The following is a 22,775-nucleotide window of genomic DNA, read 5'->3' as shown; positions in this document are numbered from 1 at the left end:
TCAGACTGCCAGTCCTCTGATTACTCCCGACCAGCGGTGCAACCTTCTCACAATTCTTGTTGATGGTTTACGTGTAACTTCTCTTATTGATACTGGTGCGCAAATACCTGTGATGAGCTCAGACCTCCGCCGTCGCCTGCAAAAAGTTCTGACGCCTGCGATTTCACCTACCGTTCGTACAGCGGATGGGAGTACTCCTGCTGTCCTTGGAATGTGCACTGCGCGAATAACAATTTGTGAGCATCAAACTTCAGTTCTGTTTGCTGTACTGGAAAATTGCCCTTATGACCTCATCCTTGGACTCGAGTTTCTGACTTCACACGCTGCGCTCACTGACTGTTCCAAAGGTCTTCTTCGGCTCGAACTACCATCCTTCTCAGAGACCGTCTCTACCAGCCCACCTCGTCTACGCACTGTCGATTTCCTCAGACTTCCGCCGCAAGCCGCAATCCAAGTCCAACTCTCACCATATCCTCCAGTACCCGATGGTGATTATGTTGCTGCCCCAATTTCTGACGTGGCCATGACACGTAATGTTGCACTCCCCAACACGGTGGTTACCGTCAAGGACAACCGAACTTCATTTCCCGTCCTCAATTTTGGCTTCTCAGTGCAAGTTATTCCTCGCGGCATGTCACTTGCGCATCTGACACCACTGCTCGACCACACAGTTTCCGCCCTAACCACCGATCCGCCACCCGAATTTCCATCAACGTCGCTCTCGTCACGTTCATGTTCCGACCTTTTCAAGCCAATGCTATCTGTCAAGCTCACCTCTGAACAAGTCTCTGCTCTCTGCCGTGTGCTTGCTTCTTATCGGGAGATCTTTGACTTCGACGACCGTATTTTGGGCCAGACATCCGTGGTAACTCATCGCATCGACCCCGGTGACGCTCGGCCCATTCGCCGACGGCCATACCGTGTGTCAGCCCCGGAGCGTGCTATTATACAGCAAGAAGTCGATAAAATGCTTTATAAAGGCATAATCGAACCATCATCTAGTCCCTGGTCTTCACCCGTTGTACTTGTTAAAAAGAAGGACAATAGCTGGAGATTTTGTGTTGATTACCGCCATCTCAACCATATTACCAAGAAAGATGTCTATCTCCTACTGAGCATAGATGATGCACTCTATTGCTTACACGGTGCCAAATATTTCTCTTCAATAGACCTTCAGTCAGGCTACTGGCAGATTGCTGTGGACGACAAAGACAGAGAGAAGACGGCCTTCGTGACTCCTGATGGACTTTATCAGTTCAAGATGATGCCTTTTGGATTATGCAATGCCCCCGCGACTTTTGAGCGCATGATGGACTCTCTTCTTTGAGGCATGAAGTGGACCATCTGCCTCTGCTATCTTGACGACGCTATTGTTTTTTCGACTACTTTTGACGACCATCTTACCCATCTGTCCACAGTGCTTGATGTTTTCCGACGTGCCAACTTGCAACTTAACTCGTCTAAATGTCGCTTTGGGCAACGCCAAATCTGCGTACTCGGCCATCTTGTTGGCGCTGCGGGCGTTCAACCAGACTCTGCGAAAGTCCGAGCAGTTCGCGACTACCCCGCACCTCCACCAATGATGTTACGGGGAATAAAGTATACACAATGGATATACTGGCGAGCAAAATACGTACAACGCTGCTGCTGTCCGAGCACGTTACCCAGAGCACTTCGTCGTCGTCAACCTCAGGCATATACTTAGCCCATGACAATATTTATAGTTGTGTCAGCTCACCGTCTATAATACTTTTAGATGGTTAAATCTCGTTCCTTCACGACACTTGATCGCGGTGAAACCTTCTCTTTCGTATTGCCTTCCCTTTTTTGTCTTTGTGGTATAAAATTTACCACTGTTGAATAAACCAAGTTTCAGTGTGCGCTCGTTTATCTCCTACTTCACATCCCGTTAGTTTGCAGTCCCAATATTTCATCGTGAATATATACCAACTGGTCCACCTGTCAACCCTTTCACGCCTTGTTATTTTATTTGGTTGAAAGCACCTTGCAAGCGAGCAGAGAACCAGACACTTTACCCCCTGGCAACAAAAAAAAAGAGATAGAAGGGGAAGGAGGGGGGACAGGAATCTACTCGCGTTCATCGACGAACAAAATTAGGTTTCGTGCCTTTATTTTCCGACGTTGTTCGCAGCTTCAGTTTTAAAGACGATAGTCTTTCTTTGAATACTTTAACGAAAAAGTTTACGTTTCTCTGTCTGTCTGTCAAGCGAAACGGACTAAGTAGAAGCACATCCACAACGCCCACGAACACTGCTCAGGTTTCTGCGTTCATAATAATGTGTATGTCGAAAATAATAGCAAATATTGCACATATCTGAGGCACAATATCAACACATGAATATTCTTTGGTGTGTTACTTTATACTACAAAAAGCGTACATAAGTAATCTTCAGAGCTGTAGCATTTATTGCGCTGTGCTGACAGTGTGACGCTATGCACGGAAAGGCGAGATCTACAAAATAAGGCCTGCTATCCTTTTGTTCTGAGATTACTGCCCGATGGCGCTGATGTATGAAGCAGCACATACGAAATCCCATTCACCGATTTTCATGCGCAAAACATCAAAGAAATGTTTTATTCCATTCATTTTCTCCCGACGGTAGAATATCTTCTTTCGGCAACATTTGTAGTCGAACATGCAGATACGAGGCCAATATTTATAAAGTGTTCGTCATGTTTTGGCTTCCTTTCTAAAACCGTGTTTGCATGCCCTTTGTTTCTAAAGTCCATGTATACCAACTAGCTAAGCTATGCGTCATTTTCTAAGCACCTATTCACTCACCTGCACAGCGAACCGGTTGACGAGCAGGGCGATGAGGTAACCGTAAGGTGTGGTGTACGGCAGGCTCGCTACGCAGCCTACCATGCAGAAGGCCGCTATGAGGGAGCCCGTCAGTGGCCGCAGAGTGGTGAACTCGTCCGTCAAGCAGGTCACCAGAGTCCAAATGCCGGCCACCTGAGGGCAAAACACATTAACCCGACTCAGAGGAACCCTTCTAATTACTTTCATCCCAGTCGGTGTGCTCATGCTCAGGAAGTTTTTTTGCACGTATCGTGGTTTCGTACTGCCTCTGTGATTAGTCCACCTTTGGACATGAGATGAGGCCAAGTCATCACGTGATCGTATAAATTCATAGTGCGCCACCAATTTGTACAATATGTGATGCCGTGATTACGTCAGTGCATGATTACAAGTTTATGCGAAGCAGCTTATGGTGAAGTTCAGTCCGGTGGTGTGTGGCGTGACCACCCTTACTGCGCATGGGCAACAGCTGCCTCAAGCACTGCCAGAACGCGCTCACGGGCCGCGCGTTGTGGCATGTATAAGGGGCTGGGTAAGACGCTCAGACCTATCCTCCTTCCGCTCTCACAACAATCCCGTGATGGCTTCGGGAAACGATATTCTGCATACACGTGATGAACCCACGTGCTCCTGTGTGGTGTGATCTAAGAAAGGTTCGGGACGAGTAACTTATAAAAAATACACTCAACTCCTGAAGCGCTTCACCTGCACGGACGCGTCAACGTCCATACAGTTGTCGTTGATGAGCGGAATGTTAAGTCGACCCTTGGGTTGCTTCGCATAGTTCCCTTTGTGGGAGATGGAGTGAGTGAAAACACGTTATTAGGGTCCACAATAGAAATGAGTTAACTTAGCGTCACTTGGGTAGGCCCACTCGGGGACGGTCACGCTAAACCTGACCGCCCTCGCGTGGGCCCTTAGACGGCCAGGATTTTAGAGGTGAAGTCCTGGGCTTCAATCAGCTTGTTCATTTCCTGTCCTTGGAAAGGGGGCCTGGGAAAGGCACAGCGCCCCAGGAGATGCTCGAAGTCCGCATAACCGCCACAAAAGGGGCAATCTGGGCTTTCGAACCGTTTTGGGTATAATGTGTGCAGTGCCGCAGGGCTCGTGTGGGTTCTTGTTTGGAGCAGTCTGAGAGTAATAGCTTGGGCTCTGCACAGCGAGGAATGTGCCAGGGGCAGCCTTCTTCTAGAGAGATAATACTGCTTACTTATCTCGTTGTACGTGCAGAGAGGCTCGAATCAACCAGGAGATGGCGCCTTACTCGGTACACGGTCAGTCAAAGTGCAGCCGAATGCGCCTGGTCGTTAGGATTGATCGAAGCACCCTCAATTGGTTCAAGGTGTGCAGGAAACCAGATCAATGAGTGATTTTCGAGGTCTTCGACTTTTTCAAGGATTTGCAGGACCTGGGGAGCTACCATACTCATTTCGAATGCCTTGATAGCAGCCTTTGAATTTTAAATGATTGTGTAATGTACGCCATCCGTCAATGCAAGAGCAATGACAACCTGTAATGCGACGATGAAGTTAGAAGTGCGGATGGTAGCGCAGCTGATCACATCGGAATCACAGCCGATGACCACTAATGGAAACGCTTCTTTTTGAGCGTACGAAGCGGCATCTGCGAAACAGGCTCGTTCCTTGTCCAGGTGGGCATTGGTGAGCAGAGCTTTATCCCTTGCTCGTCTTTGTGCTGCGATGTAGGTTGCATGCATATTGCATAGCATGGACCTTACTTCTTTGGACTTTACTTAAAAGCTTGGGCCTTACTGCGTTGGGCAGCTTGACAGCATCAGAATTGACGACTGTGGGGTGGCATCCCAGCATGCCGAGTATATCCCCACCCGCTGGGGTGCCGGACAGTCTGATAAACTGTAAAACTCTTGGGCCTCGGCAATTTCGTCCTTTGTGTTGAGAATTCCCGGCTTTAGGAGGTCTTCCGTGTGCGTTCAGACGCCAATGTGAAGGGCCACCTTGAAAACTCTTTCGATTGGGGCATTGATCTTGTTGAGCTTCGACAGGAACCAGTTGTGCATAGCTGCCATATAAGCAAGCTGACATAGCACAAATGCATGGATAATCCGGATCAGATTGTCATCCCTTATTTCTCGGTGCCTGTTAGCGATTCTTCTCATCAGCCCGAGGGCACTCTTGGCCTCGGAAGCAATTCGTTTAATGGCGACTCTAATGGCTCCATTGGACTCAATAAACATTCCGAAAACTCTAGTGTCTACAAGCGGAAGTGGGGAGAGCCGTTACCGGTGAATAACCTGATGTGGATCTCTGTTTCTGGCTTGAAGGACCGATGAGAACTAGGGGGACTTGATGTGCGCGCATCTCCGTGTTTAGGATGGCGAAAAGTTCAATCATAGTTGCTTGCAACAGGCTAAAACTACCACAATACCTGACGGGACAACATGTTGTTTCACAGTGGTCACTCATTTACAATGAAGGTAGCGTGGGTTTCTAGGAGAAGGTGAAGGTTTTTCTAATATAGGAAGTTCTGACGGCTGATGGGTTGTTTTCTGAAGGTAGCCGCTGTTTCGTAGAACAGAAAAAAGAACAGCATATCCAAGGAGTGAATGAGTATAAGTGGGGCGAAACGTCCGTCTTCTTCTCGTTTACGTTGGGATACCCACATTTATTATCTTTGCGGTAAGCTATCAGCAGTTACCAGTGCTAGGGCGCGCGGCCATGCTTTCTTGCTTTCAGGGGCAAAGCTGCAAGTTTATTATGGTCTATTTCTGTCATATGTACCATACTGTTACTTTATCTGGGCAACAACTTCAAAATGCAGCATGTAAAAACTTGTAACAACTCAAAAAAATTGTCTACTATATTCAAAACATTCATTGAGCTCCAGCCACATATGGTACATTTCTCAAACCCAAATTACACTGCGTTGACAGGCTACATGCATATAGATTATTGGAAAAAAAGTATTTCTTTTTCAAAAGTGCTAAAAATTACTTTACCTTTACGCAACTCGCATATATAAAACCACACAACAATAAGAAACACACACGAAACTCTGAAGTTTGAAAGGTACCTTTGTCCCGGAACAACTACAGCTTGTAATCCCTAACTCATAATATTCTCACCATACGCAACCAGTACGAACACACAACCACATTAAATAAAAACATCTGACTACTTTTTATCTTTACCATAAGTGATTGCCCTACATTGTTGTACGGAGTGTCATTGTTACATTTTATGAGTACGTGTGATGTACGCTGATCTGTACGTATAATGCTTCTGATCTGAATGACATGTGAAGAACGCTTGGTGACATGCGTCACATATGTGATATCGCCATCCAAGGATCCCTGGGCCTTCACTAAGCTGTGACAGCGTTTTGCCCAGGCGTCCCTTCAGATTGTTTTTCTAGTAAATAAATTGAAATTGGAATTCAAGAAATCCGTGCATTCATACGTCTGTGCTTACATCAGTTCGTTTGTTCTTGCTTCTGTCCAACCTTGAGTTCGTCCGAGCATTCGCTGGTGTGCGAGTCTGTTCGGTCATCCGTTCAAGTGGGCGTGCGAACAGCATCGACTGGGCGTGCGAGTGGGCGAGTGGGCGTGCGAACAGCATCGTTGGATGGTTGCTTTACAACATGCGTTTGTTCATGCAGATAGCGGGATGCCTCCAAGTTTGCGCAGCATCGAACTCTCCAGCCGTTATCACTTCGTGCGGACCTACTGATTGCGGCCACCGCCATGAAGAATACGCTGGACATGACTTGCCTTGGCAACCCTCCTGGACCATGGCTCCATTGCACAAGTTCAGCTCATCACCTACGGTATCACCATTTCCTCTGGATATAAACAGACGCCAACGGCCCACGCCTTCCAGTGGGCGTGCGAACAGCATCCTTGGACGGTTGCTTTACAACATGCGTTTGTTCATGCAGATAGCGGGATGCCTTCAAGTTTGCGCGGCATCGAACTCTCCAGCCATTATCGCTTCGTGCGCACCTACTGATTGTGGCCACCACCATGACGACTACGCTGGACATGACTTGCCTTGGCAACCCTCCTGGACCATGGCTCCATTGCACAAGTTCAGCTCATCGCGTACGACATCACCATTTCCTCTGGATATAAACAGACGCACACGGCCCGCACCTTCCAGTGAGCGTGCGAACAGCATCGTTGGATGGTTGCTTTACAACATGCGTTTATTCATGCAGGTCGGTAATAACACTTCGTTATTTGCTAAGAAATCTAGCAATGCCTGCCTTTTGCTGTTCCCACGCCCACGAGTGCTACTTGTTTTATTTGTGCAATCATTTGATGTTTGTGGTCAGCTGCTTTTGCAGTCAAGAAACGTAGAGTTAAACCCTGGCCCTTCTACTGGTGCTTCTGGCGTTGTTACGCGGTCTAAAGACAATGCTAGCAAGGAGGCAATACAGAAGAAACTGAATGATTTGTTAACCCTACTACAGAGCGTTAATTCCCGCACAGCTAGGTTGAAAACGGAACAGTCACGTTTACTTACGTCTATTGCTGAGTTAAAAGAAGCTCAGGAAACTATAAAAAGCAACATAGCCAATATTGATTTAAGGCTGTCCGCTGTTGAAACTAGGACGTCTACTACTGACACCGCTCAACAAGACCTGCTGGCCTTACGAGAATTCGCGGATATGCTAGCTCGTGAAAATGACAAATTGCGACTTGGTCAATCACAGCTGAAGGACAGGCAACGAAGAGATAATTTATTGTTCTTCGGTCTACATGACAGTTTATCGGAAACATGGGAGGCCAGAGAAGAAAAGCTGTTAAACATGATTTCTTGCTGCTTTGCTCCGGTGCTTACAAAAGATGTGCTAGAACGTGCTCATAGAATTGGTGCATTCTCGGAGGGAAAATGCCGTCCGGTAATCGTGAAATTTTGTTCCTTTAAAACGAAGCAGCTAATTCTATACCACTCAGTGAAACTCGGGGATAAAGGTATCACTGTAAGGGAAGACTTTTCTTTAGAAACGCGCCAAGCCAGGAAAAAGCTGCTTCAATTTGCAAAGAATCGGGGCTCGCATCACAAACTGAGGTGCAACAAGCTGTACATTAACGGTCAGTGCTATGGCTACAGCGCAGCTTGTGATCATGTTTTTATGGAAAATAATTTTCGGGGACAGACATCGCGTCACAATATCGACGATTCTAGTATCTCTAACTTGTTACGTACTGAGCATACTGACCGCTCTACTCGTCCGCTGGTCCAGAGTCAGCAGTTAACCCGTGATGTGACTGTTCTACTGCACCCTGCGCTGTAGGGTTGCACGAGGGGCAGTGGTTCAGCGCATACTACCGCAAATTCTGTCTCTTTTCTTTTTACAAATATTAGAAATTTATTGCCAAAGCGCGATGAACTTGACTCTATAATCGATTCCTGTGATGCTGATGTTGTTTTGTTGACTGAAACATGGCTTTCTTCTAAGGTAACGAGTATGGAATTGTTTGATTGCAAAAAGAAGTTCAACGTATTCCGCTTCGAATGGGGCCAAAGATGTGGCGGTGGTGTTTTAATAGCTGTTGCAGATAATTTTGTGGCGTTGCCCATTAATTCCCCAAGTAACCAGGAACTAGTCTGGGTTGAGCTTTGCGTACGTTTTAAGAAGTTGATCTTGGGCATATGTTACCGTTCCCCGTCTTCGTGTCCCACTTTCGTTGATGAATTGCAAGATGCGCTTAACATGATCACTCTACATTTTCCCAACACTCCTATCCTCTTGGCTGGGGATTTCAACTACCCCTCGATTGTGTGGAATAATGCATCGCCTTATCCTAGCCCTTTCTCGACTGAGTGTAGAAGTTTTTTATGACTTGTCTGGACTTCAACCTGTCACAACTTGTCTCTGAACCTACTCGAACTACCTCAGCCACATCCAACATTTTAGAGCTCGTTCTAACTAACGTATCGCATCTCATCTCTTCACTCGCGTATCTACCTGGTCTCAGTGATCATTCGTTACTCCATTTTGACCTTGAAACTCCTGTCTGTACACACATCAATCAGAAAAATTATATTAGTGAATATAAACGCACTGACTACAATGCGATGAATCGTGAGCTAGCTCTTTTTCTTGATGATTACTTGCAGGAGTTTTCACTGCGCTCTGTGAACACTAATTGAGAATTGTTTAAGGGCATTGTTGAGCGTCTTATTGACGCTTTTGTGCCGCTCAAATTTTTGAGGTGTGAGAGGGAATCACCTTGGTTTAATAAGTATTTGAAAAGACTGTCCAATCAAAAGAAACATTTGTTCCACTCTGCAAAGGTTATGAATTAAGAGCTGCGATGGGAATCCTATTTTTTCGTGGCTGCTGAGTACAAAGCTGCATTAAAGAGCGCCAAGAACACGTTCAACAACCACACTTTGCCTGCTATGCTTATTAACAATCCTAAACAATTTTGGAATGTAATAAACAATAAATACATCACCACATTGTTACTTACATCTACTGATGGTGTTCCAGTCCCGTCACACGAATGTTCTCCTGTTCTCAACAATGTTTTCGCGGCGGCTTTTTCTAATGATGTTTCTAGCGATAATTTCAACTACCCTGTTTTTGAAGTTCCTCCTATGGACCCAGTTATATTTGACGTATCCGGCATTCAGAAAATTATAGAAAATCCTAAAATTTCTTCTTGTGCCATTGACAACATTAATTCCAAATTCTTGATTAATACGAAGTTGTATTGTTCCATGATTCTTAATAAACTGTTTGAACAATCCCTTGAAATAGGTTGTATCCCCAATGATTGGAAAGTTGGGAAGGTGATTCCTCTGCACAAGTCTGGAAATACACATTGCCCTGACAACTTTCGTCCCATTTCTCTCACTAGTATACCTTGTAAAATCGTGGAGCACGTCATATACTCTCATCTCGTCTCTTTCTTAGAATCGAATTCTTTTTTCACTATCGCCCAGCACGGACTCCGTAAGTCATTTTCATGCAAAACCCAACTCTTATGTTTCACGCATGAACTTCATTGCATCCTCGATCCCAGATCTCAGGCAGACTGTATATATTTGGATTTTTCGAAAGCCGTTGACAAAGTCTCGCATGAACTTCTATTTCTTAAACTACGTAATCTTAACATTGACCCTAATGTACTTGCATGGTTGATATGTTTTCTTTCAAACCGCTCACAATTCGTAACAGCAAACAACTTTGACTCACATCCTTTACCTGTCCGTTCTGGTGTACCTCAGGGGTCCGTTTTCGGGCCCCTTTTGTTTCTAATCTATATAAATGACTTACTGACTAATATTTCTTCTTCAATTAATCTTTTTGCAGATGATTGTGTAATTTATCGCGAAATTAACGAGAATAACGATGTCTCTTGCCTTCAATTCGACATTAACAAGGTCATGGACTGGTGCGACACTTGGAACATGAAACTAAACATCAATAAGTGTAAGCACATGCACATTTCTCGACATTCTAGCCCAGCTTCCACTTACCACATTAACAATGTCTTTCTTGAAACTGTACTCTCTTATAAGTTCCTAGGTGTTCACATTTCTTCTAACCTGTCTTGGAAAACTCATATTCATTATATCATAAATAACGCCGACCGCATGCTTCGGTATATTCGCAGGAACTTCTCTCATTCATCCAGTTCAATAAAACTTTTACTTTATAAAACACTGGTTCACTCAAAATTAGAGTATTCTGCATCTGTCTGGAGCCCTGGCATGGAATCACTCATTTCCAATTTAGAAGCTGTGCAGAACCGTGCCTGCCGTTTTATACTCTCCAACTATCACCGAACAAGCAGCGTAACCACCATGAAAAAAGGTTTGTTCCTCTCTGCTCTTTCTCATCGCAGGTGAGTAGCTTTATTATGTCTTTTTCGCACAATATATTACAACAGCTATCTGAAACAGAAAATATTAACAAGGCCATCATACATATCAGCTCGAATTGATCATCGCAATAAAGTGGGAGTTCCATCATGTCACACCAAATGTTTCCATGACTCATTCATACCCAGAACTTGTGTCAGTTTGAATGATCTTCCCCATGATATCTGTTATATAACTGATAAATATATGTTTCGTAAAACTCCTAAGCTTCTCGAAATGTTTGTATATATATATATATATATATATATATATATATATATATATATATATATATATATATATATATATATATATATATATATATATATATATATATATATATGGTTGTATATATGTAGTAAATGTGTGTATATATAAGGTTACTATTGTTAGTATACGTTTTTACTTATCAAATTGTTGTCATTTATGCCTACTTTATTTCACTTACTTATCTGCTGTGAGTTTTTTCCTTGCTGTTTTACCTTGCTTCCGTTATGTAGATCTCCACTCCCCTCTGTAATGCCCTCAGGCCCTGAGGGTACAATAAATAAATAAATAATTAGGTGTCTGTCTGTCCGTCCGTGCGTGCGTTTCTGCTTTCGTCCTTGCGTCCGTCCGCCCGTTAGTCAGGCAGTCCACCCGTACGCGCGTCTGTTCGTTCGTCTGTCTGCCTGATTGTCTGTCCGTCCGTCCATCAGTTAGTCAGTCAGCCAGTTCATCCGTCCATCCTTGCGTACGTCCGTGATGCGTCCATGCTTTCGTCCGTGCGTCCATCCGTCTGTTCGTCCGGAAAGTGTTTCCGTCAGCTAGAGCAAGACAGGAAGCGAAACAATCTCCAGATGGTTTTCCGTTGCGGCAAGCAGCACCCTTGCATTTACACGTGAAAGTTCTTGTGGATGCATTCAGCCCAAACATGGTGTCATAACGGAGGCTAGGTCTATGGTGTAGTCAACGGCAGCTCATACCACAGCTTGCGCAACCGCACCAGCATGCAGCTGGTGCAGTCTAGTGGAGCAGGAACGCTTGGCCGTGACAACCAACATGGCGCTTGTCGCCATAGACACAGGTACGGGCAACATTGTGTTTTAGCGGGTAGTGGCAAGTGTTGGGTCAAAGGCTGACACCAATCTGAAAACGTAGACGCGTGGACATGAAGGCTTACTAGTGAGAACGACCTCTGGGCCTCTTATAGAGTAAGAGCTCGGACTTAACGTGTCAGCACCATGGGCTGTTAGGGATGGTATCGTGCTCTGTCACATCCATGGCTCTCAATCCGACCCTCACATCTGCTGTGTCGCCAGATGGTGATGTGGTCGGCATAGATTGTGATGTTAATGTGTTGTATCTTCGTCAAGGCTCGTGACAGGTTGATCATGCAAATATTGAAGAGCGTTAGGGAGATCACTGCCCGCTGAGGCGTCCCTTTGACTCAAGGTTAATTTCGTGTGCAACATTTTTTGCATCAGTCACGTTGATGCCGCCAAAGCTGACGGTCCATTTATTAGATGCGAAGCAGCTCTTTGACTAGCCTGTGCAATATCACTGTCATATGGGGTCCCGCGAAAACCGTTTAACTCCATCATCCTTACGACAAAAGAGATGGGGTCCGTGTCACGCGGCCACGCTTACGTAAACGAAGGTAAACAGAGCATTTCGCCAAGGGCGTTCGACGATCTCCTTTTGTAGCGGAACGAGGTACTCTCGTCCCCAGCATCTGTAGGTAAGAAAACAATTTCGAGCACTAAATTGCCGCAGTGAGTACAATAATACATTTTGGCAATATTTAACGTTTTTTGTTGCGTTATACTCATTCATATTGGGTTTGTATACATATACATACTCTCACCGGAGAACAGCTACTCTCAGCACCTCCACTTGTTCCTCGCGAGGCGGGCTAGGTGCCATCATTTAAAAGTATTTCGTCCATGCATGCGGTTGCTGTCGTCGCCGTGTTTGCATTTGCCTGTAAGAGGAATGACTGACAGCACTGCATCATTGTCACCTCCTTCGACGGCTGCAGGAATAGGTAATGGGACCCGATTCAATTCAAAGGTAACTTGGAGGGCGCTCACGAGGGAAGGAAACAAGAATTTGCGTACACTTGCACAGAGCAAGTGTGAGGACAAATGTCGACTACGGCGCTATTCTAAACAAACATATCGTTGGGCACAAGTTGGCCAGCAGCGTGCCAGCATCGCTACATATAACGAATGCGTTTTCATCTCAAATATTTTAATGCTTTTGAGACCTACCCAATGTTGTGTTTTCGTAAAAACTGCATCACGAAGATTTACAAAAAAATGGCAGCATATCCACGGAGTGAATGATGGAGAGTGGGGCGAAGCAATCGTCCGTCCATTCGCTGTTGCTTCCGTCTGTCCATGTGTCCGTCTGTGTGACCGTCCATGCGTCCACCCGCCCATCCGTGCGTGCGTCTGTTCATGCATCCGTCCCTGCGTTCGTCCATGCATCCACCCCTGCGTCTGTTCATGCGTCTAACCATGCATTTGTCTGTGTGTCCGTTCGTCTATTTATTCAACACTCCAAGTACCACAATCTCGCATCTTTTCATCATATCTTCCCCCTATAGAAGCACCGCCATCCAGCGGACATTCCAAGAACTAAACGAGAGGTGGCACACGCACACTTTCTTACGGCTTGCGCTTCCGGTCTACTTCCCACCTTCAACCACCTCGAGTTCATGGTATATACTAGTTCATTGTATTCATGACGCTGCGGCTCAACGCTCGCTATACCTTTCTAAAACTAAGGAGGTTAAACCCAGCGAGTATAACGTAGCAACCCTTTCTTGTCAGATAGTGCTCAATGTACATGTCAATGGCTACTAATGTGGATCGCAGTGTGCGCGTTCAGAAAAAGCCGAATGCTCCTGTCTCTCATATCCCCTTAGCAACCATTGGCGTGTACATTGAGCACTATCTTTTATTTTTCAACAACGCACAGAAGAAATCTCTCACCGCCACCACCTTTGAGGTCCAAATGTTATATTTTTTACACACTAAAACTGCTACGTGGGACGAACGGGTGCTGCTATGAGAAGCTTCGCCCCTAAAAATATAGGGGGCACTGGTATAGGAAGAACGTGGGCCCCTACTTCAGTGTACTAGAAGGGGGCAGTGAAGTGAACGAGGCGGCCGCACCGCATCTCGGCTGATTCTCCGGTGGGTGACAGTAGCGGTGGCGCTGTGGTCTCATGGTACTGAAGATCTTAGAAGCGTCTGCAAAGGGAACGCGGGTGCCCGAGCCGACGAAAGTGTGTATTTGTTCGTTTTTAGGGCTTTTATTGCGTTTCTGAGCCTTTATCAATGAAAACACTTGCTACGCGCCATGGTGCACGAGTTAATATGCCGGCACGCCGAAATTGTGTCAATACATTCACTGTTTCAAAAGCCTGCCGACCCACAAAAATTGCTAATCGGAATTTTCACAGATCCGCCTAGCTTCTTACTCAATCAGCGCTTTGAGCTGCGTTACATCATAAGTGGCTACTGGCGAACTACAAAAAGAGGAGAAGTATCAACAGTGTGATTAAATCATACGCTTGTATAGTCGGCAGTCTCTGCAATATCCAGGGCACAGTGTCCCTCATATGAGCCTACATCGCTCGATTATTTCACGAGAAACCCGAGTTTAATAACGTTCTCACAACAATATTCAGTGTCGACTCTGTTTTATTATGCCAGTTTTGCGGAAGATAATTATTGCTTTCCGAAAGGCCTAATACATATTAAACTTATTATGTAAAAGGTGTGTATTGAAGGAACTGAGCAAGCGGGTGGTAGCTCGAAAGGAACGCAGACGAATCAAGATGACGGTGCTCTATCGGCGATCTCGTGCATTTTTCTTGTGTTGATGATAGCTGAGCCGATGGTATTGTAACGGGGAGTATTTAATAAGTGAACGCCGGGAGGGCTAACACTGCACACAGTATGCAAGTATGCAGGGCAAGAGGGCAGTTCAGACACAGCCTCAAGACATCGTCGTCTTCATTCTGTCTGCGTCATTTCTGCACCCGTGCCTGAGGTACCTTTCTATACCCGTGACATTACTCCTGGCGGCAAGGCACCGTCCCGGTGCCTGCTGTTATTAAATGGACAGGTCACCGTGATAGGGCTTCAGGCGAGACACATGCACAATGTCACTTCTGGATGTAACAGTGGGGTTCGTAGTAGGAGAAATTTTGTAGGTGACAAGTGTGACTTGGCGCAGAACTCGGTAAGGCCCAACGTATTGCGATAAAAGTTTCTCGCACAGGCCGACACGACGGGATAAAAGCCACAGTAAGAGCGTCTTCTCTGCTCTCTGGGACGATGGGAACCTGGCGCAGGCTACTGTACGTGCAATCAGAGCACGGGAGATGGCATCTTGTGCGTACGAAGTGGTGGACGGAAGGTGATTCGCAAGCAGGGTATCGAAAGGTAGTAAGGTATCACGGCCAAAGAAGATAAGATGGTGAGTAGCCGGCAGTTTCATGACGTGAATAGCTGTAGGCGAAGGTTACGAACAAAAGGGCAGTGTGTAATCGGTGTGGTCGTCAGAAACATACATAGCAAGCATGTCCGTCAGTGTGCGTTTGAGGCGCTCAGTAAGTCGATTGGTCTGAGGATGGTAAGAAGTCGTAAAGTTGTGCCGCGTAGCACAGGATCTAAGGAGGTCGTCAACCACACGAGACAGGAAGCAGCGGCCACGGTCCATGAGTAGGTGAGAAGGAGCGGCATGCTGAAGGGTGATGTCATAGAGTAAGAAATTGGTAGCGCTTGAGTAATTGGATACCGAGTGGCATAATCCGTAGCTGCTGCTATCCATTTGTTTCCCGTTGCCGATGTTGGAAAGGGACCTAACAAATTTAAACTCACACGATGAAACGGCTTGACAGGAACTTCAATAGGTTGAAGGTGACTGGCAGGGAGAGGCATAGGCTTCTTCCGACACTGGCACAGGTCACACGCTGCAACGTAGCGGCGAACGGTACGATAAAGGCCCTTCCAGAATACCCGTCGGCAGACGCGATCATAGGTTCTGGAGACACCTAAATGTCCGGCAGTTGGGGCGTTGTGAAGTTCTTGCAAGATGTCCTTGCGCAGATGACGTGGGACGACGAGCAAAAGTTCCGCGCCAACGGGCTGTAAGTTGCGGTTGTACAAAACGTTGTTTTCAAGAAACAAATAGGCTCAGTGAAGGGTCTTTATGGCCGGATTGAAGACGGTCAATCATCGATAGCAGCGATGTATCTTGGCATTGTTCGTCGGCTGCAGAAAATATGTTGCATCAGCTTCTAACTCAGAGGAGTCAGGTGGATAAAAAAAGTGTCGAAATAAGCAGTCGGCATCGCTCTAAAGCTTGCCAGACTTATACACTACACAGAACGTGTACTCCTGCAATGACAATGCCCATCGTCCGAGTCTCCTGTAGGATCCTTAAGGGATGACCGCCAGCAGAGCGCATGGTTGTCTGTGATGACTGCGAACATGTGTCCGATAAGTACGGAGGAAATGTAGCGATAGCCTAGATGAGAGCCCGGCACTCTCGCTCAGTAACTGAATAGTTCCTTTCCAACTGAGAAAGTAGGCGGCTGGCGTACGCTGTGACACGGTTTGTGTCATTCTGAATTTGTGCGAGTATTGCCCCTATGCCATGGCCACTTGCGGTGGTGCGTAGCTCAGTTCGAGTGGCTGGGTCAAAATGAGCCAACACAGTTGGGGTTGTGACGAATGAAAATAGCGCTAAGAAACAGGGACACAACAAGAGGACACACGACACAGGCGCCTGTGTCGTGTGTCCTCTTCTTGTGTCCCTGTTTCTTAGCGCTATTCTCAGTCGTCACAATGCACCAACAAGCCCAAATTTCGACAGTTGGGGTTGTGAGCGCAGAAATCAACGACGTGAAGGAATGTTCTTGGTATTCACGCCAGGAAAGAGCCATGTTCTTTTTGAAGAGATCCGTGAGGGGCCGAGAAATTTCCGCGAAGTCGCTGACGGCGGAATTACGAACAGAGTCCCAAAAAGCTGCAACCTTCTTGCGTGTAACGAGGGACCGGAAACTCGCGCACCGCACGGACTTTATCAGGGTCAGGTCATACACCAGCAGCGTCAACAAGGTGGCCAAGTAGCTTTATCTGACGGTGCCCAAAGGTCCACTTAGACGCGTAAACCTGGAAGCCAGCACAGCGAAAAAAGTCAAGGATGGCCGACCGACGTGGATGATGGCTTTCGCAGGTTCACGAGAAAACGGTGTCATTGTCTAGATAGCACAGGCACGTTGACTATTTAAAACCGCGAAGGAGGAGTCCATCATGCGTTCAAAAGTTGCTGGTGCATTGCACAACCCACAAGGCATGACTTTAAATTGATAAAGCCCGTCGGGTGTTATGAATGTCGTCTTCTCGTGGTCGCGGTCATCGACTGAAATTTTCCAATATTCAGATCGTAGTTCCAGGGATGAGAAATACTTGGCACCATGAAAACAGTCAAGCGCATCATCAATTCGAGGTAGAGGATAGACATCCTTCTTGATTATTCAATTGAGATGGCGAAAGTTGACGCAGAACTGCCAGGTGTTGTCCTTATTTTTACCAAGCACCACAGGTGATGTCCAAGGACTGGTTGAAGGCTCTATGACGTCTTTGTCGAGCATTTTCTCTACCTCTTTCTGGATTATTTGGTGCACTGAATGATACACATGGTAAGGACGCTTATGAAAGCGACTGGTGTCGCCAGTGTCGATACGGCAGGCTACGATGCTCGTGCGGCCCAAGGAATGGCCGTCGATATCAAAAATGTCGAGGTAAGAAAATAGAAGACCACGGAGCGCTTCAACTTGGGACGGCGACAGGTCGTTTGATATCATTTTGTCTAGGAAAACTCTATTCTGTGCGGCTGTGACAGGTTCGGCTACGGCCTTGATGTCAAGTGTGAGAGATGAAATTGTGCATTGCTCCAGAATGAAGAGTTCTGCTAAGGCAATACCTTGAGGAAACACCTGGGTCGACACGGAGATGTTGAGGACAGGGAAAAGCGTCTTGTTGTCACAAATCTTTACTATAGTATGAGGAAGTATGATGTTCTGGGAAAGGTTCAGGTCAATGAGTGGAGCTGCCAAGTAGTCGCCATCAGGAACAGGTAAGAACGGCGACATAGAAAGGTACGCGTCGGCCTGAGGCGGTAATCGTAGACACTCCACAGACCGTAGCCGTGTGCTAGCTGCAGGAGGAACATCAGAGTACAAAGGCAACTCTAGCTGTTTATCTCTCATCGAACAATCGATGAGGGCTGAATGCGCGGTCAAGAAGTCAATGACGAGAATCGCGTCGGCAAACATCTAGAACAGCGAAGAGGACTGAAGTGTGAAGGCCTGCAACAGTGACGCGAGCAGTGCACATACCAAGAACCGACGTTTGGCTGCCGTCGGCTACTCGCACAGTCGAAGACATGGCAGGGGTAACAACTTTTTTTCAGGTGGGATCGAAGACGTGAACTCATAACGGATATGTGGGCACCAGTGTCTATTATTAGAGCTGTAACGTTCAGGCCATCGATAATAACACCAAGTAAATTTCGTGTGGAGTTAGTGGTCGGTAGAGGTTTTTCGGTCCGAGTTGTCAATGCAGCGCCACCTCCAGGAGCTGCATTTGTTAATTTCCCGAGAACTGCCCAGAATACGCCGGTGAAGGGGAGCGACGGCGTTGATAGGAGCGGGACTGGCGACCCTGAGGCCGTGGCGAGCGGCTCCCTTGGCGGCGACATCGGCATAGGTTCGCTGGGTTCCTTGCGAGGTTCCCTGGGTGGCGACATCGGAGTAGGATGGGTCGGAGCGTTGCGTAGAACGGCTAGGTAGCAGGTCCTGAAATTGGTTATCGCAAAAACGAGGCGGTGAATACTGCCCACAATTCTGTCGGTGGTCGTCTCGAAAACGTTGCCAGAAAGGCCATCTGTTCAGGCAGTGGCGGGAAATGTGGCCAATGCGATGGCAAGAGAAGTATATCAGTCGATCATCTTGTGCGCGCCACTCAGATGGATTTTGGTAGCGTGATGAGAACCGCGGTACCGACGTGGCAGCAGCAACAAGTGGGGCGGCGTGGCAGTGAGCGTTAGAATTTATGGGCTGCGGTGTGTGGCTAGAGTTTTGAGGAACTAAGACGCCCATGTTGGCAAACTCTTGTCGCACAACAGCCTGAATAAGAGATAGATATTCGGGCCGAGTTGTCAGGCACAGGGGGTTTATAAGCGGAAGGAGCCATGGCTTCCAGCTCCTGGCGGACAATTCTTGTGATGTTCGGAGAATTCACGGATGGACGTGGCGCCACAGGATCCTCGCAGAAAGAAGTCGCAGCGGTGCTCGGGAGTTGGGAAAAACGTTGCGTGATTCTCCTGCTTTTGACTTGTTCGAACCGCCGCCATTCAATGACAATTGAGTCAATGGTGGTACAGTTCTTGCATATCAAAATGTTGAAGGTATCGTCGGCTATGCCTTTTATCACATTGCTGACCTTGTCTATTGCAGTATAGTCTCTGTCAGTCTTCCGACACAAGGCGAGGACGTCTTGGATATAGGTGACGTACGACGCAGTAGAAGATTGATCTCGTGACGCGAGTTCCTGCCTGACTGCCATTTGTCGAGCAACTGACCGGCCGAACAAGTAACGGAGCTTCTGCTTGCACATGTCCCTATTCGAAGACGGAAACAAAAACTTAAAACATTATTTCGTATAATCCAAGGGATATTCAAAATACCTAAAGACGAGTACATACGCCATCCCGGAAAACGTAGCACTAGATAGAATCATGATGCCCCCATTGAACCTTTCAGAGCTCGCACTGACATCTTTCGGTGGTCAGTTTTCCCGGATGCTATAGAACAATTGAATTTTTTACCCCAACATGTTAATAATAGTACCTATGTGCAAAGTTTTGACAGAAAAATTGATGCTTATTTTGGTATTGGTTGAAGTAATGCCCATTCTGTTTTCCTGTGTTTATTGCTTAGTGGTTTTTTTAGGTGTTCTGTTTGTACTCATAATGTACTCCCTCCCTGTTATGACCCTCAAGCGAGGGTTGACAGTATTATTAAATAATAACTCGTCAGGTCTTCCTCGTGCGTCTCGTAACAGACGCGTGCAGTACCTCACAGGCAAAAGATGATGTTGGCCAGCATAAGCGTCTCTACCCACCTGTATTGCTTGCTGATGCGCTCGTATAAGGCGAGCCACTCGTAAACGTCAGTTGTGTCGGTGCCAGATAATGTGCCTGCATCGAGAAGATCGGAAGGGATCACATGTGACGGAGCAGGCGTAGACTGAACGGACGGCGCACTGCCTTCAGACATCGTGGCTGGACGAAGCTGACGTCTGCTACTGCGATCACGAGTCGGAATGTTACCCAGCAATACCACCAAAAATATGTAACCGGAAGTATTTATTAATGGAACGCCGGGCGGGCTAACACTGCACACAGTATGCAAGTATGCAGGGAAAGAGGGCAGTTCAGACACAGCTTCACAACAACATCATCGTCTTCATTCTGTCTGCGTCATTTCTGCACCCGTGCCTGAGGTACCTTTCTATAACCGTGACAGTATCAACGTCTTTCTTATTCACTATAATTACCTCCAGTGAAAAAGTTGAAGCCATCCTGGCAATCTAATACTGGGGACAAGCGGGTCGAAGTAGGGCTTTAGATTGTTTACCTGAACAATATCACGTCCACGCCGACAACGGTCGCTCGGTGGCGTGAGGGGTTCAATGGCGCAGTTCACGGGTGAGGTACGCTTGATCACGCGGTAGGGACCATGATAAGTAGAGAGTAGCTTGGGTGATACAACAGGGGCACTAGGCCGTACATGCAGCCCTACAAGTGCTCCAGAACGAACGTTGGTGAATGACGATGGTCGTCGTCACGGGTCTCTTTCTGGCGATGTTGGTCGGCTGTAGCAAAACGCTTGGCTAGCTTGCGGCACTCCTCTGCGTAACGAGTGGCTTTCGAGACAGGCGTGCATTCGGAGGGATCTGGCGAGTATGGCAACAAAGTGTCAATGGTGTGCGATGCTTGGCGACCGTACAGGAGAAAAAATGGGGTAAACCCGGTAGTGACTTGCGTGGCGGTGTTTTACGCGTATGTCACAAGTGGGAGAACGAGGTCCCAGTTTGATGAGAAGCAACATGCGTCGCGAGCATGTCCTCCAGAGTATGACTAAACCGCTCAGTCAAACCGTTCGTCTGTGGGTGGTAGGCTGTACTCTTCTGGTGTACAATATGGCATGGCTGAAGAAGTGCTTGGACTACATCGGAGAGAAAAACACGCCCTCGGTCACTGAGGAGCTCTCGCGGAGGACCATGACAAAGCACGAAGCAATTGAGAATGAAAGTTGCAACGTCTTGCACTGCTGCTGTGGGGATAGCAGCAGTTTCAGCGTACTGTGTAAGATGATCCACTGCCACGATAGCCCATCGGTTGCCTGCCGTTGTCAATGGCAGTGGCCCGTAGAGGTCAATTCCTACACCGTCGAATGGGCGGTCCGGGCATGGAAGAGGCTGCAATAAACCTGTTGCCGGAAGTGGCGTTTTTCTGCCACTGATATTCGTGGCAGCCATGCATAAACTGGCGGACAAAGGTAAACATTCCACGCCAGTAATACCTTTTTTGTGGGCGCTCGTAGGTCTTGAAAACACCGGCGTGAGCACATTGCGGGTCGGAATGAAACGATGCGCAGATAGTAGAGCGCAACGTTCGGGGAATGACTAGTAGCCATTTCCTACCGTCTGCTGAATAGTTGCTCCGGTACAAAATGCCATCCCGAACACTGAAGTGCGGAGCCTGGTGGCGCAAGGTTTTAGTGGTTGGAAGTGTCGGTGCCTCGGATAACGCCTCAAGAAGCGAAGCGATCCATGGGTCGGTGCGTTGTGCAGAAAAGATAGTGTCCTCGTCAAGAGCTGACAACGTGTTGTCCGAGGAAACAGATGCAATGTCCGTGGATAGGGGAAAACACGACAGTGCATCAGCATCGGTATGATTGTGGCTGGAACTATATACAATGCGGATGTCATATTCTTGAAGCCGAAGAGACCAACGGGCAATACGACCCGATGGATCCTTGACCAATGACAACCAACATAATGCGCGGTGGTCCGCTACTACATCAAAATTACGGCCATAAAGGTATGGGCAGAACTTGACAAGCGCCCAAACGATCGCCAAGCATTCCTTCTTGGTGACGCTGTAGTTATATTCAGCCTTGGTGACAGTTCTGCTGGCGTAGGCAACAATGTACTCGGCGAATCCAGGCTTGCTTTGCGCGAGAACCGCATCGAGGCCTACACCACTGGCGTCTGTGTGGACCTCTGTTTCTGCCGTAGGATCGTATTGACACAGTATTGGTGGTGAAGTGAGGAGACGACGAAGGGTACACAAGGCTTGGTCACACTCAAAAGATCATGACAAAAGATTAGTGGATCTGCCTATAAGTTCGATCAAAGGCGCAATGATAGAGGCGAAGTGACGCACGAACCGGCAAAAGTAGGAGCATAACCCCACGAAGCCTTGTAGCTGCTTCATAGTCGTTGGTTTGGGGAAGTCGGCGACAGCATGTAACTTAGCCGGGTCTGGAAGTACAGCGTCCTTTGATACGACGTGCTCAAAAATCGTAAGTTGCCGAGCAGCGAAGTGGCACTTCTTGAGGTTGAGTTGGAGCTGAGCATTTTTCAGGCACGTGAGGACGTGTTTCAGGCGCTCGAGGTGTGTTGCAAGGTCTGGGGCAATGACGACAATATTGTCGAGATAGCAGAGACATATTTGCTACTTGAAACACCGAAGAATCGAGTCCGTCATGCTCTCGAAGATGGCAAACGAATTGCAGAGGCCGAAGGGCATGACAATAAACTCATATAGACTGTCGTGTGTTGCGAAGGCTGTTTTTGGTCGATCAGCATCTGCAAGGGGACCTGCCAGTACCCTGAGCTCAAATATAATTATGAAAAAAAACTCGGCATCTTGTAAAGTATCAATGGCATTTTCAACCCTGAGTAAAAAATACACGTCTTTTTGAATGATCTTATTTAGGCGCCACTAATCCACGCAGAAGC

The 22,775-nt window shown here is 47.1% G+C and overlaps 1 protein-coding gene across 1 annotated transcript in view; it reads right to left on the bottom strand.

Annotated features, from left to right (window-relative positions):
• Positions 1–22,775, bottom strand: part of LOC142783802 (sodium-dependent nutrient amino acid transporter 1-like) — a 441,630-nt gene that overhangs the window by 135,673 nt on the left and 283,182 nt on the right. Inside the window, exon 7 of the mRNA XM_075882414.1 lies at positions 2,804–2,977. Coding sequence (XP_075738529.1) covers positions 2,804–2,977 — 174 coding nt within the window. The remainder of the gene's footprint in view (positions 1–2,803; positions 2,978–22,775) is intronic.

This window comes from Rhipicephalus microplus, unplaced genomic scaffold (genome assembly GCF_043290135.1).
Source record: "Rhipicephalus microplus isolate Deutch F79 unplaced genomic scaffold, USDA_Rmic scaffold_12, whole genome shotgun sequence".
NCBI lineage: Eukaryota > Metazoa > Arthropoda > Arachnida > Ixodida > Ixodidae > Rhipicephalus > Rhipicephalus microplus.
The sequence above is the reverse complement of the archived record's forward strand: the minus strand, read 5'-3'. Positions and strand labels throughout refer to the sequence as shown.